Source organism: Barbus barbus, assembly GCF_936440315.1.
Source record: "Barbus barbus genome assembly, chromosome: 9".
NCBI lineage: Eukaryota > Metazoa > Chordata > Actinopteri > Cypriniformes > Cyprinidae > Barbus > Barbus barbus.
In genome coordinates this window covers 16,331,631-16,358,806 of record NC_136737.1, presented here as the reverse complement: position 1 = coordinate 16,358,806, position 27,176 = coordinate 16,331,631, and the positions used below count along the sequence as shown (strand labels likewise).

At 34.3% G+C, this 27,176-nt stretch overlaps 3 protein-coding genes across 3 annotated transcripts; 2 read left to right on the top strand and 1 right to left on the bottom strand.

Moving 5' to 3' along the window:
- The first annotated feature begins 10 nt into the window (after positions 1–10).
- nrd1b (nardilysin b (N-arginine dibasic convertase)) lies at positions 11–13,149 on the top strand. The gene is made up of 31 exons (XM_079424950.1): positions 11–79; positions 225–370; positions 1,184–1,385; positions 1,459–1,540; positions 1,621–1,774; positions 1,855–1,928; positions 2,252–2,347; positions 2,438–2,560; positions 2,655–2,712; positions 2,801–2,874; positions 3,984–4,053; positions 4,233–4,310; positions 4,402–4,522; positions 4,637–4,695; positions 5,522–5,576; positions 5,659–5,763; positions 5,854–5,977; positions 7,062–7,148; positions 7,233–7,352; positions 7,431–7,482; positions 8,106–8,256; positions 8,345–8,472; positions 8,543–8,705; positions 8,789–8,820; positions 10,263–10,401; positions 10,523–10,570; positions 10,828–10,880; positions 10,968–11,051; positions 11,142–11,349; positions 12,288–12,377; positions 12,509–13,149. The coding sequence occupies exons 2-31, from the start codon at positions 240–242 to the stop codon at positions 12,731–12,733; spliced, it is 3,186 nt and encodes a 1,061-aa protein (XP_079281076.1). The 5' UTR covers positions 11–79; positions 225–239; the 3' UTR covers positions 12,734–13,149.
- A 657-nt stretch (positions 13,150–13,806) lies between these two features.
- On the top strand, positions 13,807–23,702 carry LOC306875433 (axonemal dynein light chain domain-containing protein 1-like). The gene is made up of 25 exons (XM_079425981.1): positions 13,807–14,206; positions 15,360–15,532; positions 15,603–15,706; positions 15,787–15,865; positions 15,956–16,041; positions 16,117–16,173; positions 16,590–16,698; positions 17,082–17,203; positions 17,274–17,414; positions 17,496–17,600; positions 18,192–18,312; positions 18,410–18,511; positions 18,594–18,760; positions 18,836–18,905; positions 18,996–19,230; positions 19,317–19,533; positions 19,758–19,851; positions 20,260–20,447; positions 20,535–20,625; positions 20,716–20,817; positions 20,902–21,003; positions 21,105–21,218; positions 21,297–21,388; positions 23,095–23,225; positions 23,521–23,702. Exons 1-25 carry the CDS (start codon positions 14,125–14,127, stop codon positions 23,637–23,639), a joined length of 3,003 nt encoding a protein of 1,000 aa, XP_079282107.1. The 5' UTR covers positions 13,807–14,124; the 3' UTR covers positions 23,640–23,702.
- A 955-nt stretch (positions 23,703–24,657) lies between these two features.
- On the bottom strand, positions 24,658–27,176 carry LOC306875253 (podocin-like; the record flags this gene model as incomplete). Its single annotated transcript, XM_079425733.1, has 8 exons — positions 24,658–24,924; positions 24,997–25,075; positions 25,150–25,205; positions 25,280–25,483; positions 26,133–26,215; positions 26,526–26,598; positions 26,706–26,809; positions 26,888–27,176. 8 exons carry the CDS (start codon positions 27,174–27,176, stop codon positions 24,658–24,660), a joined length of 1,155 nt encoding a protein of 384 aa, XP_079281859.1.

The window sequence follows — 27,176 nt, the reverse complement described above, 5'->3', positions numbered from 1 at the left end:
TTTCAGTGTGTTAGGAGTGCGCATCAAGAGCGTTAACGTCGGCGTAACAGCCGTAATCCCATCAGCAACAGAAACATTGGTATGTTCTTAAATGTATTGATTATCAGAACGATAGATTAGTAGCTACTGGAGTATTAATACACCAAAGGGCGTTAAATGTATTGGTGACAGGTGTCAGTCACGTTAAATCTACTGTACCTCTGTGTTTGGACGCTGTCTAACAGGCTTGGGTTGTCAAAATGCCCCAGACGAATAAGGCTAGAACATCCGGTGGATTTGCCGGTGTATCCGGTCCAGAGAGCGGAGAACCTCCACCGGCTCGAGCCGTAGAAGTGATAATCAAATCACCAAGTGACCCCAAAACATACAGGTAACCGAACACATTTTATGGTTTGTAATAACAACAACCATTAGAATGTATAAATGTTATATCATATTAATATGAATAATTGAGAATATTAACTATATTATTATTATCATTATTACCGTAAGTAATGTAAGTATTACATATATTTTTATTAAATATATACTATATTTTGGAAAGTAAATGATTATTTTGTTATTAGTTTTATTCTTGTTTATATTGAATTATATGATCAAATGTATAATTGAAATGAAAATGCGAAATATTAGAATATAAATATTAATAAAGAATAATTTTAAATCATTTGATAAAATAAATTAGTATTTTGTTTACATTTAGTTATATTATCAAATGTAGATGTAAAAATAAAATTACAAAATTGTTTATTATTATTATTATTAATAGTAATTAAAAACAATTGAATATGTACTATTAAGTGAAGCTATTTATTTTATTTGTTTTTAATTATATTATCAAATGTATTTTTAAAAATAAATGCATACATTTTAATAAACATTTTAATGTTTTTACTTTGGTAATTTGTATTTATATTTAGGTTTCTTGTATTTTATTTATATTTAATATATTAATTATATATTTGATAACAAAATTGTTCAAATAAATTGTGGTCATTATTATTATTATTATTAAATGCCTATTTTAATGTATTTTATTACTATTTTTCATTTTTTAAATGTTTAATTATATTATCAAATGTATATTTGAAAATAAATTATACATTTATTTAAATGTGTTTATTAATTAAAACGTTTATTTTATTATTATTATTCAATAAATAAATAATGAAACCTGTTTCAGGTACATAGAGCTGAGCAATGGACTCAAAGCACTACTCATATCAGACCTCACCCAGTCAGAGAGTAACAGAGAGCCAGTTGCCAAAGAGGAGGAAGACTCCGGTGAGGAAGAGGATGGCGACAGTGAGAGCACTAATGAAGACAGCAGTTGCATGAATAAATGCAGTGAAGGGGTGAAGAAGAATTGCCGTTCAGAGAAACAGGTGACTGTCAGTTCTTTACAGTTACTTCATTTTTGTAGATATATAATATAAAATGTCTTCTATCATATCTCAGTCCGCAGCTGCGCTCTGTATCAGCGTGGGAAGCTTCAGTGACCCTGCGGATCTACCCGGTCTCGCCCATTTCCTCGAGCACAGTGCGTTGCTTGACGTTCATTTCATTCTTACCTTTTCATTTTCTTTTTATTCACATTATCAGTTTTTCTCTCTGTCCCAGTGGTCTTTATGGGCAGCGAGAAGTACCCGGCGGAAAATGGCTTTGATGCTTTCCTGAAAAAACATGGAGGAAGTGACAACGCTTCCACAGACTGTGAGCGGACCATCTTCAAGTTTGATGTTCAAAGAAAGTACTTCAGAGAAGCACTGGATCGGTGAGCTAAATACTCAATAATCCATCACATTAGGGTGAACTGTGCCTAATATAATCTGCATTTGCTTTATTGGTCCACAGCTGGGCGCAGTTTTTCATTGGTCCCCTGATGATTTCTGATGCAGTTGACAGGGAGGTAGAGGCCGTAGACAGCGGTCAGTAATCTTCTAAAAATGCACTCACCCTCAGGCCATCCAAAATGAAAAAGGTTTCTTTATCTGAGCAAATTTGGAGAAATTTAGCATTTGTCTGCATTTATTTTGATGTTTTTATGAGCTGTTTGGGCTCTCATTCTGACGGCACCCATTCACTGCAATGGATCCATTGGTGAGCAAGTGATGTAATGCTAAATTTCTCCAAATCTGTTCCGATGAGGAAACAGACTCATCTACATGTTGGAGTACATTTTAATTTCTGGGTGAACTATTTTTTAAATAGCGAAGTGTAATTTAGCTACATTGTCTAAACCTGTTAACAGAGTATCAGATGGCCCAGCCATTAGACTCTATTCGCAAAGAGATGCTGTTTGGAGGTCTAGCAAAAGCCGGTCATCCGATGAGCAAGTTTTTCTGGGGTCAGTCCGTGTTACTCACACATACATAACGTTCTGAGATGTCAAACATGAGAATGATTGTTATGCTTATTTGTTTGTGTATTTCATCAGGAAATGCTCAGACACTGAAAAACGAACCCAGAGAGAAGAATATCAACACTTATGAGCGTCTGAGAGAGTTCTGGAGGAGGTATTACTCTGCTCATTACATGACGCTCACAGTGCAGTCCAAAGGTAATGAGAATAAATGATTAATCTGAGAATTAATGTACAGTACTGATCTCACATTTACATCGAGGGTCTAATTTTAGACACTTTATCCTGACAGAGACACTTGATAACCTGGAGGAATGGGTGCGAGAGATCTTCATTAAGATCCCAAACAAGTGCGTATGTTAAACAGTCATATTTCTTCTTATTTCTATATTGACCAGGGTTTATTTTAATGTCATTTCTTTTCACTTGTTTTCACAGTGGCCAGCCACGGGCGGATTTTTCAGACCTTCAGGATCCATTTGATACTCCAGATTTCAACAAGCTTTACAGAGGTAGCATTGGATTTTCTGTTTTATAGGTTATGTCAGTTTACAAGCCATTTTGATCTTTAATTTAATGTAAATGATCATTTTCAATTTTTTTATTTAATATTTAATGCGTAATGTATAACCTACGTTTAAACAACATTATAAAAATGTAATGAAATAAAATAAAACTATGGATATATAATATTTAATTTAGAGTTTTTTATGTTTTTTTTTTATTTAATTTAATTATTTACTTTATTTATATAAATAATCAATCTATACTGACATTTCATTTAATAATAATAATAATAATACTTTATAAAATATGTTGTTCATATGTACTTAAGTTATAATTTATTATAATTTATATTATAAACAATTATTATATAACTTATAAAAAGTTGTGTAAACTTATGAAAATTCTATATGTATGCAAATGTGTGTGTGTGTGTGTGTGTGTGTGTGTGTGTGTATATATATATATACATACACATTTTATATATATGTAGATATATATATATAAATTATAAATTGTATAAAGTAAATAATTATTTTGTTATTGTTTATTTTATTTATATTTACTCTCACATAAAAATAAAACTATACAATCTGTAAATTGTTGTTGTTTAATAATAATAATAAAACCATATTGGAATAAATTTTTTAAAACAAATCTTTATTTTGTTTTTTATTTGTTTTATTAATATTTAATCATCAAATGTATGTTTGAAAACAAAATGTACATTTGTAACTTATGACAAATTGTTGTTATTTTGAATTTTTTTAATTGTAATGATAATACAAAGAAAACCAATATTAATCTTTTTTTTTATATTTGCAATTAAATAATAATAAATAATTTGAATTTAATGTAATGTGCAACTTAATATTCAATAATATTTGTTTTTTATATTTTATTTCTTTAAATTAAATTTAAATATAAAATTAAACCAAATTATTACATTTATTTCATCACTTACATATCTGCATTGAACAATTGAACATCATACTGATTTCATACTAAATGTCTTTATTTAAATGATTCAGTGCCTCTCAAATCTCAGTCTACTCATGTGGTTTATGAATTTAAATTGGTGTTTGGAAGCTTTCATAACTACATGTGGCATTTACAGTGGTGCCTGTGCGAAAGATTCATGCGCTGACCATCAGCTGGGCTCTTCCACCTCAAGGCAAACATTACAGGTCAGTAACACATCCTGACAGCTGTCAAAATCTACCCGCCATGTGAAAGCGTCTTACCCTGCTGAGGCCAAGATGCTGGTGTCCACCAAGCTTCTAATCCAGGACAACATGGTGTAATAGTACAAGTTTGCATTGTGCTAATGGCATTAAAATATGTTTGTTTGTATGCTGGGATGTAGAGTGAAACCCCTGCATTACATTTCCTGGCTGATTGGTCATGAAGGAGCTGGAAGTATACTGTCTTTACTCAGGAAGAAGTGAGTTTGGTTTTCTTTTCATATTTGAATAACGAAACTGATCACTAATGAATCGGTTTGAATCAAATGAATCAATGCTCTGCATGTGAAGGTGCTGGGCTCTGGCTCTGTTTGGAGGAAACAGTGAGTCAGGTTTCGATCAGAACACCACCTACTCCATCTTCAGTGTTTCAATCTCCTTGAGTGACGAGGGCTTCAAGAACTTCTTCCAGGTCTGAAAAACCCTTTATGTTTGCTCACTTACCATCCTTAGTTGTTTTTCTGTGGTTTGAGTACTTTTATGCTTCTTTAAACATTAATAATGAGATGTTTTATTGTGGTTGTAGGTCATTCATATAGTATTCCAGTATCTGAAGATGCTTCATTCCATTGGACCTCAACAGAGGTGGGAATCAGAAGATTGAAACCTTCCTTTGTAAACATTAGAAACCTACAGCCTGATGCTGTAGGACAGCGATTAGAGTTTTATATATATATATTTTAAAAAAGGTTATACAGTGGGGAAAAAAATGGTTCTCAAGAATAAAATAACCTCTGAAGATAATTAGTTTTTTATGTAACCTAATTTGATTTAGATTTATAATAACATTAAAATATATTTCTTATAATAATATATTTAATTTAATTATTAAAATTAAACCATTTAATTGATCACTTTATTGAATTTTACGTGTCCTTAATCTCATAGAACAAAAATGATAAAGAACGAAGAATCAGTATAGAGATGCCCTGGCATTAAAATTCTGGCTGATGTAGATCATTTTATAGCCAATTTTAAAATTCTATAGTATTAAAACACTAAAAACTACATTTAGTCATTGTACTTAAATAAATAATAATATACTTCATTAAATTAAATCTAAATTAATTTTAAATGCTTAATAAAAATTAGTAAGGAACCAATAAATAAATAATATAAAAAAAATATATATATTAAAATGAAACAGGATAGTTATTAAATCACTTAATTTGATGTGTTTGTGTTAATCTATACTGACATTTAACATGATAATAATATGCCATTTGCACAACCTAGAAACCAAGACACTGGAGAATCTATTGTGTAACAATCAAGAACGATTTTTATCTCCAAACAACCCAAGAGCCATATTCAGTGAAGAATGGTTCTCTTTTTTAACATCCTTGAGTCCAGTTTTTATTAAATACAAAAACAAAAAACTCAACACTGTCTTGGTTATGGCTTTTCTCAGGATCTATGAAGAAATCCAGAAGATTGAAGCCAATGAGTTTCACTATCAGGAGCAGGTGATGTGAAATCATCTAAAATCATTTACTGTGTAGACCAGATCCAGGACTTCATCTCTCATATTTATATTTTTTATACCAGACGGAACCAATTGAGTTTGTGGCGAACATTTGTGAAAACATGCAACTTTTCCCAAAAGAGGACTTCCTGTGTGGAGACCAGCTGATGTTTGAATACAACCCGGAGGCATGTTATTATATACTGCACTGAGCTTTCAATGCTAAACATTTTATACTGGTAGTTCTGATGTTTAATCTGATATATCTGTGGTTGAAGGTCATCTCAGCTGCTTTGACACTCTTGACTCCAGCAACAGCCAATATATTACTGCTGTCACCCGAGCATGATGGACTCTGTCATCTAAAGGAGAAGTGGTTTGGGACGCAGTACAGTGTTGAAGGTAATCCACCACAAAGGGTCTGGGAAAAGTTTTGTTTTGTTTTTAGGGATCCACCAATATTAAAATTATGGCAGATACTTTTAGCTGATAACCAATATTAAATTAAAAATGTATTTAAATAAATAATTTAAATAAATTTAGTTGCATTGATCTAAAATTATTGTTTATTATAATTATTAAATTGATTAAAAATAAAAAAAAGAAATCTATGCAGTTTTAGTTAAAATAAATGTAAAATAACACACAATTTTCTGTGATATTCTCAGAAAATAAAAATCATCTGTAGTAATGCAAAATAAAAAAATAGGAATACAGAGATGCAAGATATTAAAAAATATCAGCCGATAACTGATAAATGGCCAATTTTATAATTATATAAAATTATATTATTTTTATTAAATAAATAAAAAACTAAAATTTTATTTTATATGCTAAAACATTTAGGCATGCACTCAAAAAGAAAGAAATATATAGAAAATAATATTTAAAACATCATCAAGACCAACAAAAAAGTTTGGTGATGTGGCATAAATATATTAATAAAATAAATGAATAAATATTTAAATAAACAAATAAATATTAAGGCTTACAAATAAAGCAGTTGGTTATGTGGCATAAATGTATAAAATGAATAAATAAATATTAGGAATAACAAAGAAAATGTTCATGATGTCTTATGAATAAATAAATAGATATTAATACTAACAGAGAAAAAATGTTGATGTTGCACAAATAAATAAGATTATTAATTCAAATTCAAAATAGATATTTGGTATAAATAAATTCAAAATAAAACACCAAAAATCAATCGCTTTAATCTTTACAAGTGAATTTAGGCATCAAATCATTTTAATGTACTATGAAAATGGATATTCAATTCTGAGGTTTGATTTAACAATGTTATTGAATTATTAGTGATTTTTAAAGATCTAAATGTAAAAATAGAGGAAATGAACATGTACAAATGCAAAATTCAGCTAGTAATCTATGTGGTACCAATATACCATGCATTAGTCAATTATTATTCATTTAATATTAAATAATAATATTGAATATTTAATAATGAAGTGTTCTACCTACACAGATATTCCACAAGTATACAGTGATCTTTGGGCTGGAGATTTCCCGTTGAATCCAGACCTTCACCTCCCAGCTGAGAACAGGTTTATAGGTCAGTTCCAGTCCCATTCCATTAAATGGCCATTCATCCTTTTCTTTACGGCAGTTTTTCACATCTGTTCTTATCCGTTCACAGCCACGGATTTCACCCTCCAAACATCAGACTGTCCTGACACGGATTTCCCAGTCAAAATTATTGACAACGAGAGAGGCCGTCTCTGGTTCAGAAAAGACAACAAGTTCAAGATACCCAAAGGTACCTTTATAATAACACAAACTTAAAAAAAAAAAAACACAATGTAACAGTTGTAATTATGTCTGTATTTTCCGGTAGCTTATGCACGCTTCCAGCTGCTGGCACCATTTATACAGGAATCTCCTAAAAAGTGAGTTGTTTCTCAACAAATTTAATTAATAATTCTCTCCCAAACCCTTCTGGCCAAACCCTGCCACATATAGAAGCCCGTTTCCACCACGGAACAAGAAATAAAAAAGTTAATTTCGACTTTTTATCTCACAATTCAGACTTTCTTCTCAAAATTCTCAGAAAGAATATTAATTCTGAAGCCCCGTTTACACTAGTGCATTTTCTTTTTAAAACGAAAGTGATAGGTATGGATAGGTTCCCTATTATTTCGAATGAGGCATCTACCTCTCTATGGGTACAACAATGAGCTTGAGGTTATTGTTTACACGGCTGTCAAAGATACGGAGTGGAAATGTGGGCGGCCACGCCATTGTTTTCAAAAGTCTCCGTTTACACTTAAATGCAAAATTTTTAAACTAAAATGGGGATGCAGTGTTTTCAACGAAAACGCCGGAGTAGTGTAAACGACAGGCGTAACTGTAGCAAAAGATGTAAACTTGGAATTGCGAGAAAAAAGTACAAATTTTGAGTTTATATCTTGCAATTCTAGGAAAAAGGCTGAATTGTGAGAAAAAGTTGAAAGTTTATTTTTTTATTCCTTGGCAGAAATATTACCACATAAATTGTCTTTTTTCCTCCCAGTCTGGTCCTGTTTGATCTCTTTGTGAATATTCTGGCTCATAATCTGGCAGAGCCGGCATACGATGCTGAGGTTGCTCAACTGGAGTATATGTTATTTCCTGGAGACCACGGCTTGTTCATCAGACTCAAAGGATTCAATCACAAACTAACTGTGAGTTGTATAGTAACTTTGATTCGTTTTGAATCTGTCTGAAACCAACCTGATTCTGCCAGTAAAACTTCTATTTTTAATCCTTTAGTTGCTTCTGAACCTGATCGTAGACCACCTGACCAACTTTAGTACCGCTCCAAATGTGTTTAGCATGTTCATTGAGCAGCTGAAGAAAACCTACTACATCATCCTCATTAAGCCAGATCGGCTTGGAAGGTGGGTCACCGCAGATTTCAGACCACCATGATCTCCGTTCACAGATGAAGTCTGACTTCCTGTGTTTCAGAGATGTTCGACTGCAGATCCTGGAGCACCATCGCTGGTCTGTGATGCAGAAGTATGAAGCCATCATGGCCGACATCGGTGTGATTGATCTCATGGACTTTGTGAATCGATTCAAGGCCGAGTTATTCGTGGAAGGACTCATACAAGGGAACTTCACAAGTGCTGTGAGTCTTATTGGTGATTTATTTCATTTTAAACATGTATTTACATGGTAAGTGTTAATTTTTGTTCAATTTCTCACAAACAGGAATCCAAGGAATTTCTACAGTATTTTATAGAGTAAGTTGACTGCTTCTTCTGTTTGTTAGATATAATAAAAGTGGGTCCGACTTTATATTAGGTGGCCTTAACCACTATGTACTTACATTGAAATGAATCATTTGATACAATGCACTTATTGTGTACATACATGTTTTTACATTGTACTTATATATTTAAAAATACCTATATGTAATTACATTTATAATTACACTGTTGACCCATGCCTTACACCTTAACCCACCCTTAAACCAACCCATACCACCAAACCTGTCTATAACCTTACCCGTATACCACCTCAATAGCAGCAACAGTGTTTTGCAATACAATATGAACTTATTTTTTGATGTAAATACATAGTAGTTAAGGCCACCTAATATAAAGTGTGACCTAAAAGTGTAATGTAAATGTTTTACATTTTATAATAATGTGTGTAATATCAAAAGCGCATTACGTTATAAGGTTACTATTATGGAAGTACAAGAAAATAAAATAATTAATTCAGTTTAATTATAAATTATTTAAAAATATTTATTATTTAAAAATAAATAGTTAATAATGTTGAGGTAGCGTGTTACATGTAACGTGTTGCCAGGTTATTTTTGGAAATATTTCAAAATAAATTTTTATTTGTATTTTTTCAGTTTACTTACAAAGTTGTGTACTTCAAAAAATTTAAATTTTATATATTTTATAAAATTATTTATTGGTATTGTTGAGGTAGCGTGTTACATATAATGCGTGTTACGTTATCAAGTTGCTTTTTGGAAGTAAAATATCTAAATAAAATCACTTCATTTAATTACAAAAAGTTCTACTTAGAAAAAGTTAAACATGCAAAAGTAAAAAAAATTTATATTTTATTAACAAATTGTTAATGTTTAGGTAATGTGTTACATGTAATAAGTGTTACATTATCAGGTTACTTTTTGGGGGGAAATATAACAAAAAAAAAACTTTTTATTTATTCAGTTTGAATAAATAAAAAATGTATACTTACAATAGTTATTTTTATTTTCTGTTATAATTTTTTTTTTGTTATTGTTGAGGTAGCGTGTTATGTAATGCACGTTACATTATCATGTTACTTTTTGTTAGTAAAATAATATAAAATTTTAATTTCACAAAAATAAAAATAAAAAGTTTATAACTTTCATAAGAAAAAATATGAAGCTGAAAGAAAATGCTAAATATTAATGATTTTTTCACAGCAGATCCACAACAGTTCATTAATTTAATAAATGTAATATGTGGAGTTTTTTATTATTCAACATTTTTAAGAATCAGATTATAGGGGAGCTGCAAAAGTTTTCCTACTTTCTAAGGGGGCGTCACCAAAAAAGAAATCTGAGAACTGCTCCTTTAATTAAAAATTCATAGTATAATATCTTTTTCAAATAAGTAAATTTTTTCTATTCGTGTAATTTATTTACTGGCAAATACAACATCCTGGTGTTTTCCAGGAAACTCCAGTATAAAGCTCCTCCAGCTGAACCTCCTGTCCTGTTCCGAGTGGTGGAGTTGCCACAGACGCACCACTTATGTAAAGTCCAGTCGCTCAATAAAGCGGACGCTAACTCTGAAGTCACAGTATACTATCAGGTAATGGTCAGTTAGCAGTCCAAATGTCTCCTGTGCTGAATTCCAGATATTCTCAAACTGTTTAGTAGGTCTGTGTGAAAACCAAAAACCAAAATTTGAACTTAGTGTTTTTTGTTTCCAGACAGGGCTGAAGAACTTGCGGGAACATACACTGATGGAGCTGCTCGTGGTGAGTTTCATCGTTGCTTAAACTGAAAGTATCTGTATTGTCTTTCTACGTTTTTGGACCTGGGAACATTACAGTTGCATTGCTGTCTATGGAGGGTCAGAGAGCTCTCAGATTTCATCAAAAATATCTTAATTTGTGTTCTGAAGATGAACAAAGGTCTTAAAGGTTTGGAACGACATGAGGGGGAGTAATTAATAACAGAATTTTCATTTTTAGGTGAGCTATCCCTTTAAAATCTTGTTTTTTGTGTTCATCAGATGCACATGGAAGAACCCTGCTTTGATTTCCTGAGGACAAAGGAAACTCTAGGGTCAGTTATGAAGCGTCATCTTTCCGACTGTCTTTCTATGTCTAAATATTTCTGCTACAACACAGATCTTGTTCGACTCTTTTTCAGGTATCAGGTGTACCCGTCCTGCAGAAACACCTCCGGTGTCCTTGGCTTCTCAGTTACCGTTGAGACTCAGGCCACCAAGTTCAGGCAAGATTTATGGTCAAAACTAGACGTTTATCTAGTCTGTTTTCTTTGTTAATATAAATAACGTATTCTTTTTGCGTTTTACTCTCGTAGCACTGACTTTGTGGAAGGAAAAATTGAAGCTTTTCTAGTCAACTTTGGCGAGAAGATGGTTAACTTGTCAGATGAGGCTTTTCAAACTCAAGTGACGGCCCTGATCAAGCTGAAGGAGTGTGAAGACACGCAGCTCGGGGAAGAAGTGGACAGGAACTGGTTTGAAGTGGTCACGCAGCAATATGTCTTTGACAGGCTCAATAAAGAAGTGAGTCCATGTATTCCTCTTCTTTATTATTACTCATGCTTTATTTATTAGTACTTTTAAATGTAGTCTAGCAAGTCTCAAAATGTTTATAATCTTTCATACTGTATATTATAATGTCATGCCTTAAAATGCCTTACATTTTTGTTTTATTTTTACTTTATTTGGATAAAAAGTATAAAATTGTAATTTATAAGTTTTATTTATTCCACATCACCAACTTTTTTTGTTAGCATTAATACTGATTTACTTATTATTTGTGCCACCAACCATTTTTTTATTATTCTTAATATTTATTTATGCCACATTATTACCATTCATTTTTGTAAGAATTTGTTTGTTTATGCTATATACCCAACCTTTTTTTAAGGCTTGATAGTTATAAATTTTATTTTATGTATTTATGGCACATCACCAGCATTTTTTTTTCTCGGTATGTATTTATTTACATATTTAAGCCATATACTCAGGCTTAATATTTAAGTGTTAATATTTCATTTTATTTAATATTTTATTTTATATATTTATGCCACATTGCTAATTTTTTGTTAGAATTAATATATTTTATTTCTATAAATATGTTTTTGTTTTAGCATTTAGTTAGTTATGCCATGTACCCTACCTTATTTATTAGTATTAATATTTCGTTTTTATTCATTAAATTATCTATCTATCTATCTATCTATCTATCTATCTATCTATCTATCTATCTATCTATCTATCTATTCCTTCCTTCCTTTCTTGATTTTTGTAGTATATAAAGTAACTAATATTTTTAATGGTGTAATTTAAACAAATTAATATATAATTGTAATGCTGGCCATTTATTGTTAGTCATATATAACATTATCTATATCAGCTGGAATTGTAATATTGGTGCATCTCTATTCCTATTCTTTATAATTCTTTATTTTTAATCACAGTTTTGCGTTACCCAACAGATTGAAGTCCTGAAGAATGTCACCAAAAATGAACTGGTATCTTTTTTCATGGAGCATAGACACGCCAGCAGTAGAAAACTAAGTATACATGTATGTTATTTATTTGCCGAGTCTATTCTTTTTTTAAAGCATCATTGAGAGGGCAGAAAATGGTCATTACAAACTAAATAAACTGTTAGTAATGTTAGCTACCAAATCACTCTACTGTATGATCCGAGCAGGTGGTTGGATTCGGAGAGAAAGAGAAGGAAACTCATGGAGATGATCAGTCCAGTTCATCCCCAGAGTCTCAGGATACAGAAACGAAGACTTCCTCATACGGAGACGTGTCCGAGCTCATCTTCCTCCCCGCCTCTCCCCTCCTCGCCAAAGCCAGCAGGATAACAGACATCCGTGTGTTCACGTCTTCCCTCAACCTGCACCCCTACCACAAGATCCTCCAGTGAGACTGAAGTGCACTGAAGAGCCGGCTACCTCCAGATGAAGCTCTGCAAAAACACACTCATCTGTCTCTGACGTTTTTAATCACACAAAAACACAAGTGGATATTGGATTCAATCAAGTGACACATAGGAACTGTTGTTTCAAGAGGACAAAAATCTAAATAACATAGAATTGTATTATCAGGGATAAGGCGCATTTCATTAAAATATAAACACTGAATATATCAGATATACAGTGTATATGGAAATAAGGGTTGCTGAAAATAGAAATAGAATTTTTAGAATTACAAAGCCTTATACCTCAGATTTGGATGATATAGTATTTAGTATGTTTTAGTCAAATGTCTAATCATTAAATGTTCATTTTAATAATAAAAATTGTAATTAGAAACCATAACATGCTTTCTAATTAGGTTTGTAAAGAAAGAAAAAAACGTTTGTATTATTTATATAGTATTTATTAATATTTAGAATTATTATTATTACATATTATTATATATAATATTAGTGTAGCTTTTATTTTTATATTTTCAATTTTCATATTAATTGAGAAATTTAGTTATGTGCTGTTGTAATTTTTTTCTATTTTTTTATATAGCTTTATTTTTATTTCAGTTTTATTTGAACAAAATAATATTAACTTTTAATATTGACCAGTTGCTTATCAGATAACTAGGCAGAATTGATATAGGCCTACTTTATTATTATTATTATATGATAGTGTAGCTTTTTATTTTTTTAAATTTAAGTTTAACTTTTAGTAATTTTGTAATGTGCTGTTATCATTTTTTATTACTTTTTTTCTGTAGCCGTTATTATTTCAGTTTTTAGTCATTTTGGTAGGCTTCTTCAACTTAAACTTCTTTCAGGTAGTTGCCAGGGTAAACATTATAACTTTCAGTTTTTCATTGTTTTATTTAATTTCAGCATTTTTAAAATGACCGAGGATGATATTAATCATGTTAGTTTTAGGTAACAATTACAAGCAACCAGCAACTTTTTATCTTTTTTATTTTTATTTTTTTTCTTTCGCTCCAAGCTGTAAACAAACTCATTTGTTTGGTTGCCATAGCATCACTGAATCGCTAAATTATTAATAAGACAACTTATGAATATTTTAAAAAGGATTAATTTTACTACGGAAACAACGTATGCGAGCGACAGAAGAGATCTAATTATTAGAGTATTGTGTTCATGTTAGTCAGAGGAGTCAAGTTAAGTTAGATAGAGACGCGCCGCGTCCATGGCAACGAACTTTTATTAGTCTGTTTTGGATTAGCAGCTCGCGCGCGTTATCTAGAGCGCTATAGCATGGAGAACTGCCGAAAGTTGAATGTTTTCGCGTCTTTCCGCGGTGTAGACAGTGTCCAGCAGCGAGTTTAGCCGGTGTGAGTATGTCGGTGTCCGCCAGCTGCAGCACGTCTCCCCCGGAGGGCCGCAGGACGAGGAGCAGATCCGGCGCTGCTGTCTCTAACAGTGAGTCAACAACACTCACTGATCGCTTTCTTCATCTCAAGTTGTTAAAGCTACATCAACAACTTTATTGTGAATGTTTATTTAGTCCATTTATTTTCTTTGTTAGTCTGAAGTTGTTAAAGCTACATCATCACCTTTATTGTTAGCTAATATGTATTTATTTCTTCCATTTCAACATCTATTTTTTGTTATTAGTAATGTTTATCACATTTTCTATTATTAATAGCCTACTGATTCAGCTTTACGTTAATCGTAACATATATGCCACATCACTTTTTCTATTTTATTATTTTTACCTTTCTTTTTATTCGTCCTTTCTTTCTTTCTTTCTTTCTTTCTTTCTTTCTTTCTTTCTTTCTTTCTTTCTTTCTTTCTTTCTTTCTCTTTTTCTTTCTTTCAAATCGCCAACTTTAATCTTTGTTATTCTTAAAAGCCCATTTATCTATTTGTTTATTTACCCAGTTTGATATTTGTTATTCTTAATATTTATTTATCTATGCCACATTACAAATCCTTTCTCCTATTATTCATGTTTATTTAATTTAATTAATTTAACAACTTTGTTCTTAATTCATTTTATATACTGTATATTATTCTTAATATTTATAAATTTTCAGCCAAAAAGTCACCACCTTTGTTTTTCTTTCTTTCTTTCAAATCACGAACTTGATTCTTTGTTATTCTTAAAAGCCCATTTATTTATTTAGTTAGTTAGTTAGCCTTGTTAATCACCAATTTCATTTATTTTTATTCTTAACATGTATTTATATATGCCACATCACAACGGCTTTCTTCTATTATTCTTGTTTATTTATTTATGCCTAATCACCAACTTTGTTCTTAATTCATCTTAATATTTGTTTATTTATTATTCCACATCACTTACTACATTATTTTATTGTCATTCATTCATTCAATACCACTGAATATTTATTGTATTTGTCTATGCCACATGCCACTGTTTTTATTTATTTATATTTATTACCATCTTTTTTACACACACACACACACACACACATATATATATATATATATATATATATTTGATATTATATTTTAAGTATACAAAATATATTTATATTTGATATTTTTGTGTCTATTTAATGTACAGTATCTGTCTTATCTAGACTATGTACTTCTGATTCATGTCTAGTGGTGGCAGAGCTTCCTCAGGTGAGCGAGAGGACACCTGTTAAAGACAGAAGCAGCCTGCAAGTGCGTGATGATTTAATTCCGGACGAGCTCCTCGCAACTTTAACATCCACCACCTGTCCTCAAGACAGACTCGGACCCCTCAGATTAACCAAAACCCCTAAGGACTTCAAGGTCTGTGCCACCTTTTCTTTGTCAGATTGTTTCTAGTAACTAATTCACCTCTTTTTACCTCTTCTACCAGGTTTGTTTAATACATCGCACTGATGCAGTGTGGCACCATCCAGCTAGACGCGAGAAATACCAATACTTTCTCAACCAGCCAACCTCTCTGACTGGAGCTGGAAGGTTGGAATGAATCCTTATCCATTTATATACAATACACTGAGACATTTTCTAGCTCACTGTGTTTGTTTGAATCTGAACAGAGACATATCCTTCCTCTGTGATGCTCGATTGCCTCTCTCACCAATGGCTGAACGAAGCCCTGCTCAGGGAGATCAAATTGCAAGTGATAGGAGAATAACTTGAATTTGGTGCTAAATTCTTCATATCTTTTTGTATGCTGAAACTTTATGTTGTATTTTTGGGTTGAAGGACAAGAGTTCACTGGAAACATTAATCCCGGAAGAATATCACATCATAAAAAACAAAGGCCTAAAGGGACTGCAGTGCTATGATGAGTAAGTCAGTCTGCTTTCTTGTTGTTCTGCAGCTAAACAAGTACATTGCTTTATTTGTTTTCATTTCTTTTATAGCAAATTCACAGTTCTCCTAGAAGATGACAAACAGAAGCTAAGAGTATTTCCATCAATGTGAGTTGTAATCTGCAATATATAATCTATCTAGTTCTTTGTTAAAAAATATTATTATTATATTTTTAAACAACCACAAAGAAGCCAAATATTTATTCATTTCAAATCATTAATAATATTAGCATAAATATTTATATACAAAATATATTTATCAATTCATAAAATAATATTTAGAAATATTATATTCTAAATATTAAGAATATAATATTTATATTTTATTTATAAACAAATTCCACTAAGAAGCCATATGTATGTCTAATTTATTAATTAAAATATTATAAATAATATTTATATTAGAAATATTTATAATAGTTTAAACAACCACTTTCTTTTCTTCTTTCTTTCTTTCTTTTTCATTTCTTTAAAATGATTGATATTAATAGTAATATTTATAATATTGTCTGAACAACCACTAGGAAACCAAGCGGCCGTCTTGAGGTGATACAGTTAATGAAAGTGATGGACAAAATGCTGGAAAAAGCAGGTGTCAATCAAGAGTTTCAAGAGCTAACCGAATTCTCACAGGTTAGTTAAAAAAAATAAAAAAAAATACAATCAGTCAATCAATAAATAAAGTATCATTCAGACTCTCGTAGGTTGGTATATTTGCAATAATGATTTTCACAATTATGACTAAATACAATGATAATTTACAAAACTAAAATAAACTTTACAGTCACCAAAATGCCACTATCAAACTCTTGCAGGTTAGATTTAAGGGTTTTTAAGTGTAAAAAAATGTAACAGAATTACACACACAAGTAAATAAATACCGTAAATAAAAATCAGGTATCATTTAGATTTATGTAGGTTGGTATGTTAACAATGATTTATACAATTATGACTAAATATAATGATTTACAATGATACAAAAAGTGTGTCTTTATAGAACATTTATCATGTTTCAGATTGAAAATTTACTGGAGCTGGTTCAAATCGAGCAGAACATCTACAACATAGTATTCCACGAGCTAATCCGCCAGGTCAGCGTCGAATGTGCCGAGAGAGGACAACTCCTCGCCAAGATCAGGTCTGTATCACTGTTTTTTCCTCTGGGTTTTCATTAGCGAGTGACCTCACTTCCTCTTCCACTTGTCCAGGGAGAGGTACGTGGCTCTACTTGACCGTATCCCACGGCAGGTGAAGGGTCTGCACACAGAAACCTTAGCGCAGAAGGCTCTAGACCGCCGGCTCACTGAAGAAATCATTCACTTCAAAAGCTCCATTGCAAAGCTTAATTTGTAAGCTGGATACAACTACTAAATGGTCAACTGAGTGTGATTTCTGTTAGTTTTAACCTGTGTATATTTGTCCTGTAAAAGGGAACTGAGTGCTATGAAAGAACATGATGAGAATGTGTCCAAAGAGGCGGAGGAAGCCAAAGGGGAGCTCGCTAAAGCCCTGGAGGAGTCGCAACGCAATGCAAAGTAGGTGAAATAATACTTAAACATAGGGCCAGATTTACTAAACAGGGCAAATTAGAATGAGAGCGCAATTCCAAAACAGCACCGATGGGTGTGGAAATTTCTGCAGGTGATTTACAGTCAACATGCAAATTAAAGAACACAGACACAACATCTAATTTACATACTGACCAATGCAATATACTAAGCTCAATGTAAATTAGCATAGTTGCAAATAAAGCAGAGCTGATGCTCATCAGGTACAGGTGATCAATACGACACAGTTGCAAAATAGTTTAAGAAATGCTTTTTTTGGGGCGTTAAATAATGGCGCAAATGCCAGTAATTTGACAAGCGCAAATGTTAGTAAATCTCGTTGCGTGATTAATTTTAATACTCTCCTCCCATAAATTTTGCATCTGAAAGAGAAACTCCTACAAATGAATATTCAGTAAGTTCAGGCGTTCTTCACTGTGCGTCTTTAGTAACTCCTGACAGACGGTTTGCACTGGCACAAGCTGTCAGTAAATCTGGCTCCTAGTGTTTAATACAGACTCATACTGATTTATTGTAACTTTATATCAGTCTGGTTGAAATAAAGTGACTTTTCTGCAGTATTGTAGCAGAGTACCATGAGCTTTATGAGCTGCAGCGAAGGAGACTTGAAGCACAGATGTCTCAGCTATATGAAGAAAGGGACCTCTGGAAAAAAGCCACCTATAGTCTTGCAGTCAAGGTGATTTTGTGGCTTTCTGCTTGACAATTCACTTTTGACTTTTATTTTGTAAGAATTTATCATATTTGGGTCTAAATATCTCACATATTTATTTCAGATAATAAAGATAAATAAACTTCATCTGGTCAGACGGCTACATATTAGTGAGCAGACCTGGGCCAAGACTGCAGATCATTTCACTGTTCTCCTAACAGAAAAGGTACTTAAAGTACCTAATTTCTCATTCGATCAAGACTGTGACATGTAGAATAATGTTATATCCATGTTATTTTTATTCACAGGACTTTGAAGATGTTTCTCACATTATGGATTTGACTGACCAGTGGAAAGATAAATTGACCAACTTCATGGAGAACCTCAGAGAGGCTGAAAGCAAACAGCGCAAGACCATCGAATCTGTTCGTGCTAACATTGCCAAGTGGCACAAGTTTTATGAAGACAAATCAAGGTCAGTAAAGGAAATACATTTTTCTTTGTATTTTTTTTATTTCTTTATTGACTTTGCTCTGTTATGGTTAATAAGGAACCCTAATATGAACGTTGACAAGTCTTCAGAAGATGAGCTATCCCAAGACCTGAACCAATGGTCAAAAGTTAGCAATCATTTTTTTATTTCTTACTCAATTATCTTTCTACTTTCCACTTTAAATGTAAAGATTATAGCTATCTCTGTTCACCTATAGGTGTTGACACAGCAGTGTGAGCGATATGGAGGAGAGGACCTAGTGTCTGGTCAGGAAACACTTGAAATGCTAACAAACCTACAAGAGTCCTGGATTGAGGTTTGTCTCCAGCTCTTTAGGAGACACCCTGGTCCAGATGGAGGGCCACCTAAAGGCCAGGAGGCCATGAGGGAGCTGGCAAAGACCATTACAGAGCTCCAGAACCAACTGGGAATCCGTATTAGTGGAGAAAGTGGTGAGAACCAAGCTCTTTAGTTCCTCACATAGTCTTGTTTGGTTTCTCCAATGGATATTAATGTCTGCTCTTGTTTGTTTTTACAGGGATCCATGCGACGTTAATGTTGCTTATTGAAAATATTGAGTTCTGGTCAAGAAAATTAAAGTCCTTGAGTGGACTTCCAGAGGAGCAGTCTTTGAGTGATTGGCTCAAGTTAGAGGAAACTCTTGGCAACTTGATGAATCTGTCTAAGGAGGCTCTCCAACTAGTGAACAGCACACAGTCAGAACGGGACAGGGCTAAAAAGAAACCCCACACCAAGTAAGACAGATGCAAGGATCAAACATTATAGCTATCTTGCAAAACCTAGTGAGATACCTTGTCTACTGCCAACATTAATGGCTGACTTTTAAGGTAGCATCCTAAACAAAATGGACCCTCATAAATACGGGCAGAAACTTGCTACAAAAGACACAAAACAAACAGGACTTGATTCATGTTTTTGGTTAAACCATGTCCAATTTCCCTGTTTGTATCTGTGACAGGATGGAAATGGATGATGTCTTAAAGGCAATGAAGGAATTCCAGTTCTCTCAAGAAAACTTTTTCAACTGTGAAAATATGAGGCTTCATGAGGAGGTACACCCCCCAGGACTGCATAACGTTTTTTGCATGCCCCAAGTCAGGGATGTCCATTCCTGTTCCTGGAGGTCACCCTCCTACAGAGCTTAGATCCAACAGACCTGGAGTAGACAAGACAAGATTATCATCTCTCATGGTTTAGGGCAGAACAGCTGCGTTTACCAAATGCATCGTAAGCGCAAATAGATTGTAGAAACCATTAGTACCAGTGGTCTCTATGATCTACTTATGCTTACGATTCTTTTGGGAAATGCAGCCCAGGACATTTTGACATTTTGAGATTACCTGGTTCAGGAATGTTTAACCACAATTCGACTTAAACTCTGCAGGAAGGTGGATTTCCTGGACCAGGATTGGATGCCCAAGGTCCAAGCCATGAATGATGATCTTACTATGTGTTATCAGGTAACTTCTCTTCACACCAAGTTGATTCGGTTGATGGTGGACCTTCTGCTACTGATGCTGCCAGTCCAAGAACCGAATCTTCCAACGCCTGAATTGAACGCCACTGTGGACGTGTCTGTTGAGAAGCTGGAGGTGGATGCCAGGAACCTCTCTGGGAAACTTGACTACTTCTCCAAGTACATCACAAGGTAATCTAATTAAACTTAATGCATCAAGAGGATATACCTGAGCTGCTTATGGTTAAGCATAAATTATTTACACAAATTGTCCTGCAGCTCTTGTCAGGCTATTGTGGAGGAGGCAATCCGGAAGAGCTCAACTCAGGATGACACAGAGAACGAGCTCTACCAACTTGTTAAACTTCAGGTGCTTTACAATCCCTCTGATCTTCTCAACCAAGGTTTACTCTTTTAAATTGACTTCTCGCCTGTAATGCCATGGATTGTGTTTGTTCAGAAAGAGTGTGGCGAGTGGGTGGAGGCCTGTCGAATACTACTGTCAGATGTGAAGGGAAGCACTGTGGACCTGCAGCTGTCTGGAAAAACTGTGCCACAGCCTGTGAGCAACATCAGCATAGGCTCTCTGGTAGAATATAGCTATGCTAGTACAGAATGTGAGTAACTTTCTTGTATGTCTTCTTAGCTTGAGCAACAACCAGAGGAATCTACCAAAGAAAATGAAGAGGAACCCTTGACCATAAAAGACGCCACTGGGCCTTATTCTTTCCAAAGTGCTGATGAATATGTAACTAACACTTTTTTCCATATAAGCTATTAGCTTGCTAGCCATATAGCTAGTTTGGTTACATGGATTAACACCAAATAAATAAACCAAATCCTCCTCAGGGGGAAGAAAAGGCCAGCAGACATGACAAAGATGGCTCAGTCATGAAGCTAATTGGTTATGATGGCAATATCACTGAGAAGAACTTGGAAGAGGACACCGTCCAACTTACAGGGGTGACTTGGTTGAAACCATCTCCATCAGGTTCCCATCTACAGAGTGTAACACATAAACCTTCTCTTATTATTTTCCAGACTGAAGAACTTGTGGTATCCCCTCACACTGAAAATGCCAAGGAAGCCTTCAATGCATTAGAAACAGTGAGAACTCTTCAGCAAGAGCTTCTGTAAGTATTAGAAGTAAAACAATTTCTTGAAGGATTAGTTTACTTCTAGAATAAAAATGTACTCACCCCCATGACATCCAAGATGTTCATGTCTTTCTTTCTTCAGTTGAAAAGAAATTAAGGTTTTTGAGGAAAACATTCCAGGATTTTTCTCCATATAGAGGACTTCACCAGGTTCAAGGTCTTGAAAGGTAGGGCTGTGTATTGGCAAGAATCTGGCGATACGATACGCATCACGATACAGGGGTTGCGACACGATATATTGCGATACACTGCGATACTGTAAGCAAGGCGATATATTGGGATATTTCTTATTTTAGGAATAGGATATGTATTTTTTAGGAAAGCTGTCATTAAGAACACACCACCATATGCAAACCTTAGCAAAAAAAAAAAAAATAGTTTAACCAGAATACACTGCAGAACACACTGGGATCTGCATTTGCAATAATCAGTCCGTGTAACATTCAACATTATTGAAGCACTTTTTGTGCAGTACGAGTAAAGGGGGAAATATTCAAGTGCTTGCATGATTCTTTAGTTAAATGATTTATAGACTCTACTTTAAAGTTTCACAGTTTAAGTTTACAATTGTGACATGCAATGTCATAACATTTGATCTGAACAAAAAATTACATCTGCTTAATATCAATGAAAAATAAAGTGCTTGCAGGATTCCTAAAGAAAACAAAACAATTGTAAAACAATCAAATAAATACAGATGTTAAACATTCTCACATTCTCGCCAAGACCGCGACACGAGGACCGCCCCAACTGCACAAAACACCCCCAACACGAGAAAAAGCTGCAGCTGGCTCTTCAACACGGGACGCGGCAAGCGGCAGAACCGAGGTTGCGCTCCCGCCGCGGTCCCGGGGCGGACATTACCACAAAAGCCCAAATGGTGCCACACTTCAGCTTTGTACACCGAAACGAGAACTGGAACAATTCTTTCATCCTCCATTACTCGCAGCGAACTATATTACGCTAACATTAGTGGAGTGCCCAGATGCTAGTATTTCCTGTCACTGTTGGTTTAAATTCAGAGATGAAGACTAGCGGTCGGGATATGAAGTCAAAACGAAACAACTGCCATGAATCTTCTATGATTTTTTTTTTTTTAATATCGATATTCCGTTTGGAGAATCGATACAGTATCGCCAAACAAAATATCGCGATACTCACGTGTATCGATATTTTCTTACACCCCTATTGAAAGGGCTATACACAATCCCAGCCAAGGAATAAGGGTCTCATCTAGCGAAACGATCAATCATTTTCTTAAAAAAAATACAAATTTATATACTTTTTAACCACAAATGCTGGTCTTGCACTAGCTCTGCGAAGGTCATGCCATACGCGACACGTAGGCAGATCTAGAATTCCATCTGATTTTCTCCTCAAACTTCAAAATCATCTGACATCTTTCCAACACGATTACGTAATGTGTGAAGCTTATTTTTTTTTAGAAAATGGCCAATCATTTCACTAGACCCTTATTCCTCGGCTGGGAGTGTGTAGAGCCCTTTGAAGCTGCATTGAAATGGAATGTTTTCCTCAATTTCTTTTCGACTGAAGATAGAAACACATGAACATCTTGAATGGCATGGGGATGAGTAAATTATCAGGAATTTATTTTTATTCTGGAAGTAAACTAATCCTTTAATCAGACCTGTAGTGGTCTCTACATAAGCTGTATTGTCCAGGGATGTAGAGACGCGAGCTATCAGCGCGGAGGTACGAGCGCTAAAGGCAGAGGAAGACCTACAGGCAGCTCTGGACAAGATACAAGATCTGGAGAGGCAGATACAGGCTCGGCCCAGTGTGGAGACCAAGTGTAAGTGTGTCAGAGGCTAACATTGCACTTCAGATACAGAACAAGATTAAAGGTGTGGTCACATTAGTCAATTTTCTTTTTCAAAATTTTGCAGGCAATAAGGTCCATTGTCTGTTGTGTATTGTCAGCAGTGAATGACGATACTTATATGAAGTAGTGAATGACTTGTATGAAATCCAGCAGCTTTCAACTTGGCAAATTCAACTTGAACCTGTTGTGAAAACTTTTTTTTTTTCATGTAAATACAGTATGAACTGACCTGTTTCTAATCTCTGATTACATTTACTTTTTACAGCGAGCAAGAAGAATGTAGCACCCACACACAAGGCCCCCAGCACCCCTTCTGAAGCTAAAACGAGAAGTCAGAAACCTGAAGCCAGCCCGAAACTGTCCAGAGGCACCAAAAAACGCTAAATGGGAATAAACACCATACTGGAGCTCATGTGGTGCAAAATAATAAAGTATAGACACATCTGTATTTGAAGTTTATTTGTATTTCACATACCATAAAATTAATATTAATTTTAAGATTTACTAAAGATTACATTTAAAGCTGCAGTTGGTAACTTTTTTGTGTTCACAATTTACAAAATTTACATAATCAGCGATTACATCATGAATCCATTTTCTAAATGGTGTTTTTGGCTTCTTCTGAATCACTACGGGACACCTATAATAAGTTTATCTGAGAGCACACGACTAATGTTCCCAGGTCCAGAAACGTAGTAAGCACATTGGTAAAACAGTCCATGTGACATCAGTGGCTCAATTTCAATGTTGTGAAGCTCAGAGAGTACTTTTTGTGCGCAAAAAAACACAAAAATAACAATTTATTTAACAATTCTTCTCCCACGAGTTACATCTTCTGCCATTTTGGAGAGTATCCAAGAACGTAATCAGTTGTTTACGCTTAGAGTAAAGCGTACGTATGCGTTGTGATAGTCTCCAAAATGGCAGAAGACAGTAACTCAGGGGAGAAGAATTGTTGAATAAAGTCGTTATTTTTGTTTTCTTTGCGCACAAAAAGTATTCTTGTTGCTTCGCAAAATTGAAGTTGAGCCACAGATGTCACATGGACTGTTGTACCGATGTGCTTACTATGTTTCTGGACCTGGGAACATTAGAGTTGTGTTACTGTCTATGGAGGGTCAGAGAGCGCTCAGATTTCATCAAAAATATCTTAATTTGTGATCCGAAGGTGAACGAAGGTCTTATTGGTTTGGAATGACATAAGGGGTGAGTAATTAATGACATAATTTTAATTCTGGGGTGAACTAACCCTTTAACAGTGTAAATTATTAGTGTTTTTAAAGATTAAGTTAAAGTGACAGTTAAATGGTGCAAAGATAAATATTGTATCAGTAAATTGTCTATGTAAAATTAGTCATATGAAACTGTTCTTCCTAAGTAAACATTGATAGCCATGCTGTCTTTACATCATGGGCGAATCTTTGTTTGGATCAACTGAGCCGTCACCTGCGGTCAGACCTTGATTGGCAGGTCTGATGAAACTGGCGAGGTCGATGGATTGAGTCAGGACATCAGAAGGTATGTTGAGGACCACAGCGGGCTGCTCAGAGCGCAGATTGTTGAGGAGCTGCAGGAGTCGAAGGTGCACGACCAGTGGAGAACCAGAGAGAGACTCTACAGAGGCCTTCAGTGCCTCACAAGCAGCCTTTTCTCCCTCTGCAGAGATCACCTGTGCGAAGCATAGTAGTTAAAAAACTGAAAGGTTGTGGGTTCAAATCCCATTTTGTACAGACCACCTTACTTTGACTTGTGCCTGACGTCTTGCTTCGGCCTCCACGGCAAAGTTGTGTTGCAGCTCAGGTGGAAGATTGATTTCTTCTCTGCAACAGAGGACATATAGTATGTTATGAGTCCCGTAATGTGACGATTTTTGGAATCTGTTCTATGTACTTACATTTCTGCTCTTTCCACTTTGATACCCCACCTGCAGGTTACCGAATCTAAACTGACCTGCCCAACAAATGAAAACTTATTAGAAGTCTTGTTTCAAGCCCTCATGAGATGTCATATCTGTTGACGTCCACCTGAATCTCCCGGGCCATCCATTTGCGGTCCAGCAAAATGTCAGTGAAGGCATGATGGGCCAGTATCTCTCTAACAGAGACCTGGGTCAGGGCCTGCAGCACATCTGGGACACCGGTGAGGGAGGAATAACACACAGACACATTCTCGACACGATAGTAACACACCGCGCTCACTTTGGTACACACCAGATCTTTGGTCACCACCTGAGGATACAATGACATTCAATTATATGGCATGTTGGAGAAGTGTTTTAGCATTTTTTAGACTTGAAATTTTCTCAGCAGTTGATAAAATGGGTCAAGAAAATAATTTTTACTTGCATTGAAAGATCCAAGCCATATCTAGAGACCTAAGGGTGAATGTTTTGATTGGGCTAGTCTTCAACCAGTTGCTACCCTTATGTTTACATATGTGTCACTTGTGTAAGTGAGATGGTGTTTGTCACAGTCAGCTTTTTAGAATGCACTTCACTAAATGACTCAAAGGTCATCTCTGAAAATACAATGCTGCCTACACAGACCTTAGTCAGTAGTAATTAAATTTTTACAGGAATGAAAGGGAGGATGTGAGCTATAGAAGGACAGTGCTTTGGATTGCAATATGTCGATTGTTTAGCAGACAAAACATCTTTCCGAAAAAACTTTCAGTTGACAAAAACTCTAAATTGTTTGTCAGTTGTGAATATACATGATCTTGGACCTTCATACAGTGCGTTCCATTGTAAAGACTTAAAGTCGTCCCTAACATACTCGTTTTCATCCGCATTAAATTCAGTATGGCGTCTAACCTGATTAAGGTCTATGTGCAGAAAATATGGAGGCTTTTGTGTTACTTTGAAAGTGAAGAAATTACCATGTGAGGAGGGATCTTCAGTATTTTCAGACGAACGTCGACTATATGGCACACATCCAAAAATGGGAGATAAAACATCAGCCCTGCAGCAACATGAAACGTATGTATTAGTCCCCAAACATAAAATGTTAAAATGATTTCTTCTTAATATTAACATACAAAAATAACATTAAATGCATTAATATATTAATTAAAAATTATATTAGCTTTAAAATTTTAATGGAACATTAAGAATTATAAATTAATATAACAAATATAAACAAAAATGAAATAGTAAAAATATATTTAAAATTTATTTAATAATCAATTATTATCAAAAATGGTATATTCTTCACATAAAATAATAAGAATCTTGCTAATTGTAAAAGTGTTAATATGTCAATTAAAATGTACCAGGGCCCCTTGGTCTCTTCTGCAGTAAATGCCCCAATCGAAATTTCACAGCTCTCTCATGTTCTCTCACAATCTAGAAATAAACAATTTTATACATGATAAATTATAGTTGCGGGACCTGAACACAGTTACCAAATACATATCAGTTTTAATATCTAATCCCGGAAGTTGCAAGCATACCTTCACACAGAACCATATGGAAATAGGAAAGAAGAAGATCACCACAGAAAGGACCAAAACGATGAGAAGCAGCTCACAAACTCCAAGGTATCTCTTCTTCAAGGCTTTAGAGAAAATTTAAGACAGAAGAATATACTATAGGTTCTCCATCTTTTCTGAGATGTTTTCTTTTCCACACTTACCTTCTCCAGGCCCTTCAGTCTCCAATAATCCCAATAACTCCTCTCGATCTTCTTTTATTCGTTCCCTCACACTGTCTACATTTACAACAGTGCTGCTGGAGATAAATTGAGCCTCTTTGGCTTCACCTATTTCTTCTTCATCTTCTGATTTTTCTTTTCTTTTGTGGGGCTCTTGGAGCTTCACAGATTTGGGGGCTTTGGTTTTCCTCTCTTTAGCAGCAGGCGATGGCTCTCGCTTTACCCGTCCAGATCTTGAAGAATGCTGAGATGGTTCTGTTCTTTTCTCCAT